Below are 17,038 nucleotides of genomic sequence, written 5' to 3' on the forward strand. Positions count from 1 at the left end.
ATTAGTAAAACTTGTAATTGCAATAACTGGTCTTAATGACATAACACATCATTGTGTGCAGTACTGACGTGTAGTGGGTGCCATAGCGCGGTCCTCTGATGTGACCCACTCCATTACATCCAGGGGTTGGACATCCTTGTCCAGGGGGCACTATTACCTCACAAGGGGCTGAAACAATTAGAGACTCAAGTTACAAATACAAATAGTATTTTTTGCATTTCATTGCAAAAACACTTTGAACACATTTTCTGCCTAAATAAATTGTGGGAGGGCTGAGAAAATCAAGTTTGTTAAATGGTGTTGTGCATAAAAGGACGCATTAATTCCCTGTATGTTTAACTTTAAGACAGTGTTGATGTCTTTTTATATTTTGTGAATTAAATAAAATAAAATTAATATACTTAAATGTTTATGTGTGCATACCATTGGGATATTCAAGGGGATGTCCAGTTTTCTGACACCATCCAACAGGGTGAATATCTGGACAGTCTGTTTCTACCCAGTAGTCGTACTCTGAGCTCCAACCGTCAAAATGAATCTATCAAAGGGGAAATTTGGTAAAATATATTAAAAATAAAACTTTATATTAGATAGAAGGTTTGATTTAGACTGTACACGTGTTCAAATGAATGAGAAAATAAAAGCAACACAGCACACATTTACCTTGAGTCTGTGTTCTTCTGTGTCAGCGATCGTTGCTACACGAATAAGCATCGGATTTCTCTTGTCCACTGCCTCGAGCTTCATGCCGATCTGAAATCCATGAGGAGGTCGCTGGAAAATGTGGGAAATATTATTACTCACACTAAAACTCAACACAAAATGTGTACAAACATGTTAACGTGAATGTGTCGTACTGGTTTGAAGGCACGTGCAGGAGCGGCTTGTGTTCCCGTCTCCTCCAGGTACTTCTCCCACGAGAAACTCTTGGGCTGCTTGTATTCTGATTAAGAAATAATGTTTATTACTTTCTGTCAAAAATAAAAACTATAAAATTAACACAGACATAAAATACTCAATAGAGGTGTGCTTAATGATTAAATTATTTATTTCTATTGCAGATAGAGATGTTAAATAACAAACCACATAAAAATAAATATGCCTCATAGATAAATATATTTACAAATATTACTGTTTAAGTGTATAACTGATGATCTGTTCATGTGTTTATTTTCTTTAAGACAGTTTGATTTCATAAAACCACTGTCTTGACATGTGTTTTATAGTCTATAGCCCAGGTAACGATTAACAAAATGAAACAAGTGATTATTCATGATTATTCTGATTAATTATTGCCAACCTGATACTTAATTACTACAACATTACCATATAATTTCTACATATTAATATTTAATGTAAATACCATTATAAGTAAGTACAGCATGTATCATTTAAAAGGTTGTTCAAGTCCACATGTTTTTGTCTTACCCGCTGGTGTGGTGAGGGGCAGCTCAGCCTCTTCACAATATCCTACAGGATGAATGTACGGACATGTGGCATCGCACCTTAATACAAAGTCTGAGTTAAACACCAAACTGTCAAGTGTTGTGATCCTCAAGAGACAAGAACAATATTTTTATTTACCAGTAATCGTATGTGTCGTCCCAGTTGTCAAAATGAATTAGAAGCCGATTATCAACAACAGCAGCGATTGTAGCAACACAAACTAAGGGCGGGTTCTTTCTGTCCACAGCCTCCAACTTCATCCCAGTCCTGAACCCAGACGGAGTGACGGACTGTAAAAAAAAACAAAAAACACAGAATTAGAATTTGTTACTATTAATTAATTACAAGACATTTGTTTAAAAGTGCCTATATTAAGCAAATTGACTCTTGTGAGCTTTAAGTCACGTTATAATGTTATGACATCATGAAAAACATTTTTTTTTTGTGTTTGCATTTTCTTTTATTGAACCATGTTTGAGTGACCCTTTATCATTAATCTGTGGTCAGTTAGGGTTTGTGTGAATGAAACAAAATACAACTCCAGGTTTGTTTTGGATGAGGAAACAACATTATGACATAGATCAGAAAATAGCGTAATATAGCCCCTCTAAAAGTGTTACTACTTACAGTGTTGAGGCTTTTAAAAAGATGTTTGGGAGCCAGCTGACCTCTGCAGTTCTTCACATACATGCTCCAATTAAACTCTCCCTCTTTACAACCTAAAACACAAGGTGGGATTTAATTATTTCTTCAAACTGCATTTCCTTTTTTCTATCTGTATCACATAATTCAGGTAATGACTGTACCTTTAGGCAGCAATAACTTATGCCCATTCTTTTCACACCACCCTGCAGGTTTTAGATCCCACGAGTCTGCATTGGCCCAAAAGTCATAGCATTCAGGATATCCATCAAAGTGAAGTCTTACTCTGTAGCCTTGAATCTGAAAGTGGGCCATACATTATTAATACAAAGAAGGCGCGATCACGATTTATCACCATTATGGGCTTCAGTGAAAAAAGTGATGAAAATCTGCACTGTGGCCATAGTTATCAACAATTCAAAACAAAATATTACATCCTTTGAAAGTTCAAAAGTACTTCAAATGTCATCCTTACACAGAAAGATGAAACCCAAGAATAGCCAAGAAAAGACAAAGGTTTAATGGCATATACATTTAAAAATAAGCAACATTTTCCAAAAATAATGCGTAAATATATGTGTTTAATTTATTATAATGATGTTACATGAGCATTTAAGATTGTAATTTAATGTAATGTACATTGACTTCAAGCTGATAGTTAATTAATAAAGAACGAATTAAAAAAAAAGAAGATAAAATCCCAATTCCTATGGTACCTCTGAACAAAAACATTCACAAAAATCACAACATAATAATAATAATTGTATGCACTGACCTCAGCAACGGTGAGCACGCAGAAGAGGGAGGGGTGACATGGGTCCAGTCCCTCCAGCTTCATTCCCACTTTGAAACTGTTCCTGCTTTGGGGAAAGGACTGGTGCTGAAAAACAAAGACCACCAAATATTTGTCAGAAAATGCTTACATTTTTTTATTATTCAGTCAGATTTACTATTACAAAGTATGTTTTAAGTGATTTTATGTAATTTACTACCTGCCATGCCATTGCTTTGCCTGGTATGTTCTAAATAGTGAATACATTTAAATCTTTCAATTAACTACAGCTGCTTATAGTAGAAAAATAAAAATCTTGAAAAGCACCTGTAACTACTGGAGATAGACAAGAATAATGCCCTACAGTGAAACATTCCAGGAAGAAGGAATAAAATGTCCATGGAGACTAAACAAAACAATGATACCTCTTTGAATAATTTCACAGGTGCAGCGACAGCCTTTTCCTCTTCCAGGTAAGACGGCCAGCTCCACGCACGTTTCTTATTTGGTGGAGCTAATCCTGAAAAGCGACACAAAGTTAATGATTAATATAGATTTTTTGTACAGATTTTTGTATATAGATCAATATAGATTTTTTGTTCTATGTTAAATTAAGTCCACTTACCAAGTTTGGGCAGTTTTGGACCCCTTTTCCCTTTGGAGGACTTTAATTTTTCCTATGTGAAAACAAAAAAACATTACTTACTCTAGAAGTAATAATAATTACAGAAAAGCATGCATAATTAACTAACTAACTAAATAAATAAATACATACATAAATGCAGTTAATAAAAAAGTTTACCTCTGGCTCCTCTTGATTGTCTTCTTCTTCGTCACCAGAATCCATATAGATCTTTCTTTTCTTACGAATTCGTTTTCCAAGTCCCTCGCCTCCTGTTGCCTGGCTTTCCCTATTTTCTGCTGGAGATGACCTACAACAAATAACAAAATATTAACTAAAAAAGATACTAGTAATTATCACTAAAGGGCCTCAGAAGAAGAATTTTCATAATTTTTTTCCCCATAATTTTCAAATAAATCATAAAGGCGAATCAGCTTTGTAATGAATATTTGACACACATTTTATTTACAATAATGAACAATGAATATAATTCAACTTTCTAAATCCTAAAATAAGGAAGAAATATAGAGAATTTTTAGCTGTAAGTGTTTTGGGACTAAAAATAACCACATAATGGACATCCACCATGCTTTGTAACTCTTGGTATGTTATGTTATCGTTTTATTTGTAAAACTTTCTCCAAGACAAAATTATAGGAAAGATTCTGGTGCCGAGTTGTAGCATTCATGCTACTGTACACCTACAGACCCTGAACAGGTTGGTGGAAATAGTGAAAATACAAATTCAATGTAAATAGATAAAATTACCACAAAAACTAGGGTTGTTTAGGGCCATATAATGCAATATTCTTAATATTTAAACTGAAGTGTATGGGAAAATAAAATTTACTCCTAAAACCCAAGTGGGCTTTGAGGTAAACAGGACTGGGGCTTCACAGATTAGGTACATTTTGGTTGGATTATTAGACAGTTGTGTGACCTTACCTGCCGCTGGAGGGCTGGGCGCAGATGGAACTGCAGTATTTGGACTGGACCAGTGCGTCCCTGGCCACGTTTCCTCCACACGCTGCACACCGCACCAGCTCCACGTTTGAGCCAGTTTCAGCGGACGCTGCCACCTCAACACTTGGACCACCCTCCACGTTCAGACCCTCCATACTGGGGCTGCTTTCACCTAAACACAATCAAACAGCCTCAAATTTAGGACTGTATTCGACTAAAAGACATGTCCTGTTGTTCAATTTGTTGACTAAAAAGGAGGTGTGGCAGATTATAATAAAATCTGTGTATTGAAAAGACCTAAGCATACAGGATCACTCTTGTATGTGAGTGAAACAAAACAACTCCAACTAGGGCTTTAAAAGTATTTGGTTTGGAGCAGAATTAAGATATTGGAGGGAGAAACCAGACTATGCTTATGTGTTAATGATAATGGTTTAAAATCTGAATTGTTTAATTACTGAAAATCATAACTGAAAGTAATTTTATATGATTTTAATAAGAAAAAATTAAATTGAGTCAAAACTTTATGGTCACTCAATGTGAATCTGAAGATTTTTTTGGGGGGATAAATCCTTTAGTTATAATGCTTAAGTTGTTTTTGATAAGGGAACACTACACAATATTGTTAATTTCACCTAATATGTGACCTATATATGACATAGCTTTCATTACTTTGGGATGATCCTGGCTGTGAGGGTTTGGGGATGGGTGTGGCTGTGGCGGAGGCAGTCTGTCCCTCTGGTGGTGGAGTAGGACTGTGAGACACTGGCGCGTTCAGGGTCCCGCTCTTAGGCTCGGTCTCTTGCACTTTGGTCTCCAGATCGGTCACTATTTCCAGTGTCCCAAACTCAGTCATTCGAAACTATGGAAATGTAAAAAGAAATTTAGAAAACTTAAAACAATATAGTACATAATAATTATCCTATTTACTTTTGTAAATGTATTAATTATTCATACAGTTATATAGATGTATTGTTTTTTTGTGTGTGTATGATTAAATATTCTGTGAAAAATATATGTGTGCATAAAAAGTAATAGAAATTACATTCCATCATTTTGGAGTTGTCATAAATAAATAACACTTTAGATAAATAAGTAACTACTTATTAAATTAACCTTGATGTCACTGCCAGGGAGAGTAGCAATGCCGTCCTTCCAGTCCAAAGCACCCATCATATCAAACTCAGTTCCCTGAGAAGGGCCATCACTCGGTGGAGTGTCAGTCATTACCAACCTGAAAAAACAACAACAAAAACACAAATACTAGACTGAATAATTCACTTAGATGAAAGCCAATATGTCCAACATGCATCACGCCATGCCAAAACGGTGCTAAAAATAGTGTTATTTTAAACTGAAGTGAAGGTAATGATTTAAAATGCCCTCCTGGTTTAAGGTTAATATATTTGTTGACCTATGTACACACTCAAAGATTAACAGCTTCTCTGTTAGCACAAGTTCATAGACTTCAGCAAGACAGACACAGTGTTTGACCACAGCTTTAGCATGTTTGTAAAAGTCAAGAATAACCATTTGAAGTGTACAGTTTCAGTTCTCCATGCCATCTGCTTTGTAGCACTATGGGTTATTTGGGGATTTAGATGATTACAGATGATTTAGCCAATGCCTTTGGATGGCGCATTGTGTTTCTTTGGGCTCAGCTGGACTCTTGCACTAACAGGCACTAAAAACATCGCGTGCCCTTTTATTGAATGACTGCACTTGTAAACAGTGCACTGTGCAACATCCCCGCTAGATGGCGCATGTGCATGGGCGACACCGTGCACTTCGATTTCAGACAAACAGTGCAACATATTATTGTATTTATCAAATGAATCATCAGTACATGACCGTACAAATAGTCTTAACAGTCAAAGGCCCTGTCAAAGCGATCATGAAACACAACAAAATGTGAGTCAACTTTATGTTAGGCACACAAGTTTGTGTTTTCCTTGTTTTAACAGTATCTGTAAAAAGCGCTGCTTTTCCAGCTTAAAAACCATCAAGAGTGATGATCTTCAACTGGATTTACAACGAACACTGACTTGTGTGATGATTTGTTCAACTTCATTCTGGTTTTATGATATTAATATGACGATATAACGTTTTAATCTTCCTGCCCATTTAAGACTAAACTAAGAGCATATTTTGAAGTGTCATGGTAAGAATAAGCCCGTGTAAAGTTATTAGCACCATGGCCTTAACAGTCCTGGTCGGGTTTGGCGATATACTGAAGACCTTAGTTTTATTCTAGCAGTAAATGAAGTGTATGTAAGAGCGCCCATGATTAGCATTCGTCTTATACAAAATGGCGGAGCATAGGAAGAGGCCACCAACACGTTAAACTATAGAAATTACTCAACTTACAATTTAAACCAAATTCAAAAATGCATGTGCGGGTCCTGCAGAGTCATGTCGTTGTAATGCAATTTTAGAATCAATTGTTTTCTTCCGCTCTTGAGATTTTCTTCACTTTCCCCTTGTCACGGAATGTCAGCCCAGGTTTAGCTAGCGCAGACATGAAGCTAGCAGCAGCTAGCCTTCTCCACTCAAATGAACGGAGGAGTGGGCTAGCCGTAGCATTGTGAGTGACTGATGCAGCCAGCTAAGGACAATCTGTAATAAATAAGTTTCTGGCGCAATAATAACATGAAAGGCTATGTGCAAAAATATTTGACACAGAACGCACTAACTCCCAATAACATTGCATCACTCGAATCCGTTCATACGGTGTTGCTTGATTAATTTTCTTCAATAGAAACTTGAAAAAACGATTTATTCTTGCCGTTTTAAATCAGAGTATAAATTGTGAAACTACAAGTAAATAAGAATATGCACAACAATGTCTAATTTTGTATATGTTTAGCTCAATTAAGAAGAAATAACAGCATTATTGTTTAAAAATTGTGCAACTCACCTCGTTTCTGTTTTAACTCTTATTTAGAGCTGGATAGAAGGATGCGCATGCGCGTAAGATGCGCTGCTGACAAGTTTGGATCTCGGAAAAGTTGAGTTCAGTAAAGGCGGTCAATAACACACTTATGTGGACATAAGACCGTCGCCATAGCTGTTTAAGATATTACTCAACCATATCTGCCCATTTTTTAAGCCCCAAACCATAAAGATCCATTAAAAGTACGAGAGATAAAACCACATGCGCATGGCGAGAACGGAGCGACCGCAGTGTGTTCTGCCGTTGAGATTAGGAGCGGTAGTTCCTTTCTGTGAAAATAATGTTTTACCTGCATCTTCTACTCAATAAACCTCTATATTTACAGCTCTTTTACGAAAACAAGTTGATCAGAACCCATCAAATCTGAAACCGATGCCATATAAATGCTGATACAAACGCGCTCTAAAATGTGCAGAATTATTTCCTAAATCGAGCAGCTCATCGCAGCACAGTAGTTATAATTGGCTGTGAACGGGGCTGGATGTGAGTTAGATTAAACATACTGCCCCTCAAGTCTTTAAACCTCGATTGTTTGTTAGTGTAGATGTGCGACACAAAATTTAAGCAAAGTCATTATGTAAAACAAGCCTGCATCAGTACCTAGACTCTCACAGTGTAGTTTTATCGTGATTAGTGTCTCTCTTGGTGAATCCAGTGGCTCTGAATCTCCATCTTTAGTTAGTGTGTGTTTACGGTTAGCGCAGGTTGTGTGCAGGCTAGCGATCCCAACTTGCTTTCAATTTTAACAATTTCAGATGTTGATAATCCCTTTACACTTGGTATAATTTAATGTAATTGCCCAGTCTTGTCAAAAATCTTCAATTTAGCCCGTAGTATATTATTTATTTTGTAGCAAAAGCCAGTTTCAGCTCTGCGCATAGCCCCCGTTGAGGTGCAAGGATTACATTAAAATAACCAACAATCGACCACAAGAAACTAGAAAAAATAACAATTTGATGTGATGTTTTGTCTGTTTGCCTGGTTTTTCGGTCAACAAAGACAACCAAATACAGCATGAGGTGAAATGAGTTCGGCGTTTGCAGAAAGAAGCGCACTTCCCACATTGGGCACTAGGTGGCAGTAAAAGTCCATCTATTTAGACAGGAGGATGGGGATTATCAGTGGTGAGCTGCGTTACTGGGAATATCTCAGTGCACAATAGAAATTAAACGACAAATATGAGATGGCATTCAATGGAAAGGCGGTCGACTCTAAGGTAACGTATTCAGTCAGGTAACGAGTTGTTTATTTTGTTTTTCTGCAAATCAATGAACGCAGATCGTGACCAAGAATAGTCAGCGACCATAAGCTACGTGAACAGTCATGCTATAATAATGAGAGCACTAGATTGTATAAATAAAGGCGTAATGTGTAATGTGTATATTTAGGTCTAGTTTACACTTATTATAAGTTTGTTTTTACAGACCGTGTTTTTCAACCTGCTGCTGTGCCTGATCATCTTCTACAGCCTTTTCTATATGATTGGGAGCGTGTGCTTTGGTGCCTTCAGGTAAGATATACGCATGCGCATAACAAAAACTACTTTCTGAGTTTCACCAACAGCATTACATATTTGGACATGTAATTCTAAACACCCAACTTTGAGCCATATATTTGAGTGATCATCGTGTATAATTAGTTGTTTGACAACTCCCTCCTACGTTCTGTTTGATGCAAAGTGTGTGGTTTTGGGTGGCCAGGCAACACAATTACAAGGTTAAGAGTTGAATTTCAGCTCTGGCACATGTAGTAGTAGTTTATTTTCGTCATTAACTTAATAGGAATTAATACAAACATTTCACATAAAACTATTACTAAAGGGGTTTAACCACTTGACTAGCCTATTTACAAATTGTGATGCCAAGCATACAGCGGTCAAGAAACACCAACAATGGATAGAACACAAAACACTCATGAGTTCAGTACAGCAGATATACAGTTTCCTTCAAAAATATCCTTTCTTATCAACATTTACCCTATACATATTGCTGTGCAAGACACTGCACATGCTGACAGTGGATCAGTGGTTAGAGAAGTGCTCTACCAACTTGAGTTATTTTGTTGAGTCCTTAAGCAAGACACTTCACCCACCATGCCTGGTATGAATGTGGTGCAGTAGTCCAGGTCCAGCATTTCAAGGCCTCAAATCAACTGCTTTTCTCTTTTTGCAGGTTGAATACATTTGATGGTCTCATCCCATTTGATTTCAAGAGTGATCCAGCTGAGTCAAACTCAAAATATTTAGGTAAAGTTGCATCGTTTCTTACAACTTTCAATGCATAGCTGCTTTTGCCTTCCAACTTTTTGTTCCTTTCAGTGAACCTTGTGTCTTTGGAGCTCACATACTTTTGTAGTGGGCTTTTATTTGCAGCAGTGGTGAGGAGGCGCGTGTGGGACTATGCCCTCACTGTCACTCTCCTGCACGTTCTCATCACCAGCCTTGGTAAACTCACTTAAAGGTTAATTCAAACTGATTTGAATGAAATGTACTAATAGTTAAAACTCACAGTTGTTGTTTCTTTTGCAGTAATGATGGAGTTTCCAATGGTGTGGCAGTGGTGGCTTGCTTTAGGTAGGCAAGTCAAATTTCACAAAATCCTTGCACCAAGTACTCCATGAGAGGCAAAATAAGATATGACTAACAATCAACTTTCAGGTTCCTTGTATGCACATTCATATATTTTCCATTAATAAAAGAATTAAAAATGGTTTTAAACTGAGACTTTACAATGTCTTAAATCAGGTCTAAACTCACACTGTTTTAGAATTAAACCAAGGCCAGCTTTAACAAGTACCAAAAAAAGTAGATTATATTCCTGGGTTTCAGATGACATCACAACATTATATGGACCAATATTATTTTATACAAATGAAGCAACTAGAACCAATATTGTTAAAATGTTAATTTCTGTTGTAATACAATAAGTATTAATAGTTATTAACAGAAATGATCAGGTTCAACATTTGTGCAATTTCCTTTGGGGCATTTCACAGGAAAATACATCATCACATTGAATCTGAAAACCACCAATATTGTAATCTGCTTTCTCCTCAGGTTGTGGATTGTTTTTGATGATCTGCAATGGACAACTTATTGCCTACTTCACCTGCCAAAATGACCAGACCTACTCTTCATTTAGCATTTATTAATATTTTAAAGAGAAGTGATGTTTCTATTAAAATGTCACTTCATTTTCTGTTCTTGTTTACAAAAAGCTAATTTATTCAGTGTTATGATGATGAAAGACTAGATGCCAATCAAGAAATGTATATATTTTTTAAATCGTCAGGATTTTTTTGCTTTTTTTTTTTTTGGTGCGTACAAAGTCAAAATTTGTGAAATGTGTTTATCGTGTGTAATTTAAATGTTTTGAAAATGTGTATGTTGAAGAAATACAACTTACGTAAAAAATATAAGCATTGTTTATTGTGTTAAGTAAAGTTAAAGTTAAATAACAAAAATATTGCACAAGTTTCTAAAAATGTTCATGTAAATTAGCAAAAAAAATACAAAGAATAAAAAAACAGTCTTGTTCAGTTATTCAGTCATAGGTCATATTTTTCGTTAAAAGTACAGTATAATAAATTAATAAATAAAAAAACAAACAGGACTTGATGATTTTATGAAACCATCTCTGTTGGGTTCATGTATGAGAATCCAGGGAAGACCTCACTGGCGCCCCCTGGCTGTGTCCTTCCATTGACACCGATGGATGCAGGCACAGGCTGTAATGTAAACTCTGGATCGATGTAGCAGAGGTCACATGGGCCAGACTGTGGGAATAAAGCGGAAGTAACGAATAAGGATCAGAAAACTCTTTAAATTTCATAAAAAACTATAAATTAACTCATATATATTTATAAATGTGATAAGATTTGTAAGTGAATCTGTATCTGATGGAGTGACTATTTACTTAGAATTATTTTTTTTAAGTCATAAGTAGTAGGTTTAGGTTAGTTGTTCAATTAATTCGCAGCCTCTTAGTGTAAAGCTTGCATTTTCTCCTTGTGCTCATCCAATAACCAACACTGACCCAATTCTCCAGCTAAATACTCCCAGTTCCTATAGCTAAATAATTGGGGACAGATCTTTGAAATAGATCAACAAATGAAGAGGACAATAACACCAACCTGAACTCTAGACTTATACTGGAATGTCTGTGAGCATATAAACCTAACCCCAACATTGAATCCAGACCAGTATGCATTTGTGTTTTTAAAATTTACTCACCACATTTGGAATGAATGGAGGTGTTATCTTCTTGGCTAAAAGATCGTCCCAGTTAATGGCTGCAAAGAAAGGGTGCTCCTGGAGTTCAGTCTGAAATAAAAAAGAAGAATTATTACAATAACGTTAATAATTTGACCATGCATTGATGTCAGTTAAATATTACGGGTGCAATTATACTAACCACGTCAGAACTAACTCCTAGTCGCGTGGTCACATCTCGGTTCAACAGTCCTTCTAACAGAGAGCGAGCGGATTCAGAGGCTCCACTGGGAACCTTCAGAGGAGCGTAGAGAATGTTTTCAAACATCTCGACTTTGTTCTGACTGTAAAATGGAGGCTAAAGGGGGAAATAAAGGGAAAATAGATTAATGACTTTCTATTGAAATCTTAATATGTGTACGGTGACCACTTAAAAAACTGTGGAAAGTCAAATTAGTAAACTTTACTTTTCAGTACCACAATTGTTCAGTTGTTAAAAGATACAAGCTATTAACAAGCAATGTGTTATTTTGTTTCCAAAAAATTTAAACTGAGAATTATAGGGTAGCAATGAGTACAATCATATTCAAGACAAGTGAGATAAGATAAGATGTGTGTAATTCAAATATGAAATGCAGATTTTATTCTGTTACTTATGTTAAATTATTCGTTAAATAAAAAACAGGGCATTCTCTTGATTAATGAGAGAGAGTGTAAATGTTGTTGCAGTGAAACCAAAAGTGGGGCATGTGCTCACAGTGGGTATAGGCCTAAGTCTAATTTAAGATTCTACTCACAAGGCTGAAGAGCATCTCAAACAGGACACTGCCCAGGCTCCACCAGTCCACGGCCGGGCTGTAGGGCTGCCCCAGGAGCACCTCGGGAGCTAGGTACTCTGGAGTACCACAGAATGTGTGCATGATGCCTCCAACCGCTACCCCTTCTTTACATAGCCCAAAGTCTGTCAGCATCACGTGACCATCACAGTCCAGCAAGATGTTCTCTGGTTTGAGATCCCTGTAAATATATTAAAGGTTATGCTACTGCTATTAATACAACGACTACTACAACTACTGGTACTGCTACTACTACTGCTAACATCATTAAATCTACTACTTAATCTACTACTCACCCAAACATGCAAATCATTTTAATTGTTGAGAGTCACATTTTCATATCAGTTCAACCATAGCAGCAAAAATAATCAGTTCTTCTTCATGTATTTACCTGTAAACTATTTTTAATGAGTGAAGGTAACCGAGAGCCGATGCCATCTCCGCGGCATAGAAAGCTGACCTCGCTTCAGTAAAGGACCCCTCTCTTTGCAGATGGAAGAAAAGCTACAAAAAATAATTCAGTAAATATGACGATGAATCTGAACAACATGAATCTCAACAACAACAACAACAGGTGTGGGTTAAATTGGCTTAGACTAGGACTATTTGAGAATAGGATGACCCCATGGTTTACAATTACTTTGCGAAGAAATGTTGCAATGCCAGACAGGTTTTGCATACCTCGCCCCCGTTGACGTAGTCCAGAACGAAGTAGAGCTGGTTGGGTGTTTGGAACGAGAAGTGAAGCCCAACCAAAAAAGGATGATCCAGCCCCTTCAATAAGACACTCCTCTCCACCATCACGTGCTTCTGCTGCAAAGGTGATAGTCAGACAGTCAGGGATAAATGTGCACTCTGTAACCTTTCTAGTGGAGATGTTATTGGTGTGTCTGTTATTTTCTACAGTACAGTACAGCCATTAAAACTAAACTATCTTGCATTTATTCAATTACAGGTGTTTTTTACTGCTCAGAAACATACATTCTGTCCACCTGTCCATAGATCTGACCTATAACTTGGCCTGTTTGTGTTACTTGTCTATGTAGACTAGAGATATCATCATAGAGATAAATGTTTAATGTAATACTGTGTAACATTCCAAGCAATGCAATAACATCTCTAAGTGCATGAATCAGCTACAAAAATATACCTCTCTCCTTTTCACAATTAAATCCTTCTGCAGCACTTTTACAGCGTAGTAGCCTCCTTGTGTTCTGTGTCTTGCAAGAAGCACCTGCAAGAAAGCAATAATTAAGTCTAAGTCAACATTTAAGTCTAAGTCAATATTTTATGTGATCAAAATGAGTATTACTTCAAAAAACTAAAATCTCACCTTCCCAAAACTTCCTTTTCCAATTAGTTTCAGATAGTCAAAATCAGATGGCTTCATTCTGTATATAGAATAGATTAGAATAAGTTACTGTTTTAACAATATTTAACAATTATTCTTTTTTTTTTTAGAAGTAGAGGTGGGTAAGATAGTGTCCAAATTTTGTGGTTTTGAAGATATGTCAAATTTGAATACTGGGCATTTTCTTACAAATTTTAGAAACCAAACCATTTAGTTTTTAAGTAAATATGCAGTTTAGGACCTCCAAATATTGTTGCTACACGGATAAATAATTGAATCTTGTGAATATTTCCCACCACCACATTAAATTAACATTTGCATGTGAATACTTACAGTGCAGTTTCGTGGTCCGCTGAGCTCTACAAGTGAAAAATGGCACAAGGTTAGTGGAAAGTAAAGAGGTCAGATTTGGTTTCTTGTCATGTCAACAGGCTTTAAAATCTCAGCGTGCTCACCAGTGTACATTTCTCCTCCCGTCTCCTCATCCTGCCCTGACGACGGAGCAGTTTTTGGGTCTCGGATCTTCAGAAGGACAGCAAAAAAACAGCAAAGAAAAAATTTTAATGTTACGTGATCACATTTTTATTAGTATCATTAGTCTAGAAAGTTGTGTAATTTGGTGGGATGACCTAGAGAAACTGTAGCAGCCTCACATTTTTTCAGGATCAAATGCATTCTACAGTTCAGATCTAAGACAAAGCATTTAATTTTCTCATTTTACCCTTTACAAACAAATTTTTTAGAGAATGCAATAGCAACAGGTATCGAAATATTTCCACCTAGAAATATAGGACACTCAAAATGCTCAGTATGCTCCCAGGTATGAACATGTTAAACTAGGTCAATTTTTGTATAATAATTAGGTTACTGATAATGCAAACAAGATTCCAATGGTAAAATGGTAGCCTTAAAGACATATAGTAGTACCACCTACTGCCTAAGGGCAAAGGTAAAGTAGGGCATCCAAATAGAAAGATACACTGTCAGCCCAGTTATAATACTTCTGTGAAAAAAATCATTAACCCGAGAGGACCAAATGTGCTGGACCACCACACCGCCAAATGTTGCATAAGTCATTTTTAACAACTTACCGCTGGCAGAGCTGCTGGCTGGAGACTAATTTGTGAATGAAGTCAGAAAAGCCCCCCTTCTTCCCCTTGAGTAGAGCTGTGAGAGAGGGAGGGCAGAGAGAGCAACTTACATAAGTGTCCTAAGTAGGTTTTAATTAGATTTTAATGGTCCTGGGGTCACTTTGAATGGTCACTACACTACAATAACTGATCCTGATACATATGTTAGAGCTTAATTTTTTTTTTTTTTTTTTTTTTATGTAGTTAATTTTATAATCGTGGCAATTATACAAAATAAAAGAAAAGTATCATTGATTTTAACAAAAATGACCAATGTTATATTTGGTGATTTGGTGGTTTGGTTATATATTAGGCTCGTTTACAATATCACCAAATATAACATTGAAAATCTTTGTTAAAAGCAGTGGTACATTTCATTTATTTTCTTTTGTATAATTGCCACGATTCCAAAATATTGTAAACTAGCCTAATAGCCCATTCTCTGCAAAAAGATATGAAGAACAATGATTTCAGATAAAAGTAGGTTAATTCAAGTTCAGTGTATTCTTACCTGAGAAAAAAGTAACTATCCCCTTCATTTTGGAATAGGTCATCGGTCGATCCTGAGTCACGGTCATTGGAGCAATTTTTATCCGAAGTGGGCGCGCTGAAGTGGGCCACTAGCGCAGCCCCCGTCCCAAGCAGAAGCGGTGAACCTCCAGACTCCCAAAAGTCCTGCGCTTTTTAAATGCGCTCTGTCATATGAGGGGGTGTTGCACTGCTGCCTTCATGGACCCTCGGAGATACTGCCACTACACATGCGCGCCTACACGTTACTTGGAAACTGTATCCTGAGCCTGGTTATGACATAACACTTCAAATTAAAATGGTTAGTGTTCATTTTGTAACCTCACTGACATACTATCCAAGAATTAACAAAGTTTTGAGGAGGAAGTTGGAGTAAGTCCTTCAGGTATGCATAAATGTTACAAGATTTCTTTTATAGCTATCTCATTTTAACCCTTGTTTATGTGCGTAATTTGGAAAGCTTACGAAAAAACGCATAAACAATTAACAATGAAACTTCCTCTGTGCTGTGCTTGTGTCGAGTTGTAAAGCTCTGCAAAAAGAAAACTCAAAAATACCGCTTGTAAGTGAAGACGCCAGGGTGACCCAATGCGCGTGCGAGGAGACCACGCGGTCCAGGGGTGATTCAGGCTCGAGCTGCCCCGAACCAGCGGTCGAGGAACAACAGTGTGAGGGCAGCGGGACAGGGGGCGCGTGTCTGAGGGAGAAACATTGTGATCTATAGACAAAACACACGACAATGGAGTTTTAAGAGCTTGAATTCAAAGTAGACAATATATCTAGACTAGGGTGAACAGATTTTCCAAAATTCTAAACTGGGACACACCCGAGTTGGGATGGTTGGTGAAAATATAACTGTGAAAAGAGCATGTAACATTGTGCATTTTTGTTCAGTCATAATCTGAAGGACTTCTGTCGCTGCATTTTTTTTTATTTTTTATTTTTGCTTTATGGTCATTCGCAAACACGGATTTCTGTATTTTGGCACAACAAATGACAATTTATGCTCCTCTTTACTGTTGGCAGGGATCAGATTAGTCAAACATTGTGATAGTCCTAGTTTAGTTCTGGTTTAGATCAAATTGGTCAAAAATAGGGAAATTTCTCGTATCAAACTGGGACAACTCACTGGTTTTGGATAAATCTGCTGGGACTCTCCTGGGGAAGTAGGGACGTCTGGTCGATCTAATCTAGGCTATCATGTTTTGGGTGCTCCTGATTAGTTTTCTTGAGTTTAAATGATTATTATTATACTTCGGTTTTATTTAGTTTGGTGAAGCAGATCATAATAAAGCTAATATAAAATAAAACTCAGAACTACACTGATTTAGGTTAAGGCAAATAAACCAAATCTAATGGTCTCAAGCCCAAACTCAAGAATTTAAGTCATTTTTATTATTTATTTATTTTTCTTTCTCGTTCCCTTCCTTTTTTCCCTTTTCTTTTTTTTTTGCAATGTTGTATAACCATATTGACATTCCAAGTTTGGGCCCAGCTGACCTACATAAAAATGTAGAGCAGGTATGCAGTTCGTTTGTACAATACAGTGGGCCTTTTCATTGCTTGCACTGCATACTAGAGGTGGG

At 36.8% G+C, this 17,038-nt stretch overlaps 3 protein-coding genes across 3 annotated transcripts; 1 reads left to right on the forward strand and 2 right to left on the reverse strand.

The window, feature by feature from the left end:
• Positions 1–27: 27 nt before the first annotated feature.
• LOC110171565 (L3MBTL histone methyl-lysine binding protein 1b) lies at positions 28–7,501 on the reverse strand (the record flags this gene model as incomplete). Its single annotated transcript, XM_055166543.1, has 16 exons — positions 7,362–7,501; positions 5,561–5,678; positions 5,117–5,306; positions 4,427–4,616; positions 3,663–3,792; positions 3,486–3,537; positions 3,286–3,380; positions 2,864–2,968; positions 2,253–2,388; positions 2,074–2,165; positions 1,585–1,736; positions 1,429–1,505; positions 858–943; positions 664–774; positions 424–538; positions 28–168 (listed from the first exon to the last, which is right to left on the reverse strand). Coding segments are annotated over exons 2-16 (1,783 nt in total), but the record flags the coding sequence as incomplete, so codon positions are not given.
• A 104-nt stretch (positions 7,502–7,605) lies between these two features.
• On the forward strand, positions 7,606–10,702 carry LOC110171396 (transmembrane protein 244-like). Its single transcript, XM_020937099.2, has 6 exons — positions 7,606–8,613; positions 8,822–8,907; positions 9,569–9,642; positions 9,715–9,840; positions 9,925–9,969; positions 10,453–10,702. The coding sequence occupies exons 1-6, from the start codon at positions 8,581–8,583 to the stop codon at positions 10,545–10,547; spliced, it is 459 nt and encodes a 152-aa protein (XP_020792758.1). The 5' UTR covers positions 7,606–8,580; the 3' UTR covers positions 10,548–10,702.
• A 100-nt stretch (positions 10,703–10,802) lies between these two features.
• Positions 10,803–15,594, reverse strand: LOC110171528 (serine/threonine-protein kinase Sgk2-like). Its single transcript, XM_020937244.2, has 12 exons — positions 15,436–15,594; positions 14,886–14,961; positions 14,250–14,316; positions 14,128–14,153; positions 13,777–13,834; positions 13,594–13,677; positions 13,125–13,256; positions 12,835–12,947; positions 12,405–12,624; positions 11,810–11,965; positions 11,629–11,718; positions 10,803–11,171 (listed from the first exon to the last, which is right to left on the reverse strand). The coding sequence occupies exons 1-12, from the start codon at positions 15,500–15,502 to the stop codon at positions 11,019–11,021; spliced, it is 1,242 nt and encodes a 413-aa protein (XP_020792903.1). The 5' UTR covers positions 15,503–15,594; the 3' UTR covers positions 10,803–11,018.
• Positions 15,595–17,038: the final 1,444 nt, after the last annotated feature.

This window comes from Boleophthalmus pectinirostris, unplaced genomic scaffold, assembly GCF_026225935.1.
Source record: "Boleophthalmus pectinirostris isolate CB_2022bp ecotype Guang Dong unplaced genomic scaffold, ASM2622593v1 HiC_scaffold_86, whole genome shotgun sequence".
In the NCBI taxonomy this organism is placed as follows: domain Eukaryota; kingdom Metazoa; phylum Chordata; class Actinopteri; order Gobiiformes; family Gobiidae; genus Boleophthalmus; species Boleophthalmus pectinirostris.

Bases quoted from the DNA above. Each gene is read 5' to 3' on its own strand.
- LOC110171396 (XM_020937099.2), top strand. From the start codon at position 8,581: ATGGCATTCAATGGAAAGGCGGTCGACTCTAAG. The intron at 8,614-8,821 runs GTAACGTATTCA...TTGTTTTTACAG, and splicing joins GAAAGGCGGTCGACTCTAAG to ACCGTGTTTTTCAACCTGCT. The intron at 9,841-9,924 runs GTAAACTCACTT...TTTCTTTTGCAG, and splicing joins CGTTCTCATCACCAGCCTTG to TAATGATGGAGTTTCCAATG.
- LOC110171528 (XM_020937244.2), bottom strand. From the start codon at position 15,502: ATGACCGTGACTCAGGATCGACCGATGACCTATTCCAAAATGAAGGGG. The intron at 11,719-11,809 runs GTTAGTATAATT...TTTTTATTTCAG, and splicing joins TAGGAGTTAGTTCTGACGTG to ACTGAACTCCAGGAGCACCC. The intron at 11,172-11,628 runs GTGAGTAAATTT...TTATTCCCACAG, and splicing joins CTCCATTCATTCCAAATGTG to TCTGGCCCATGTGACCTCTG.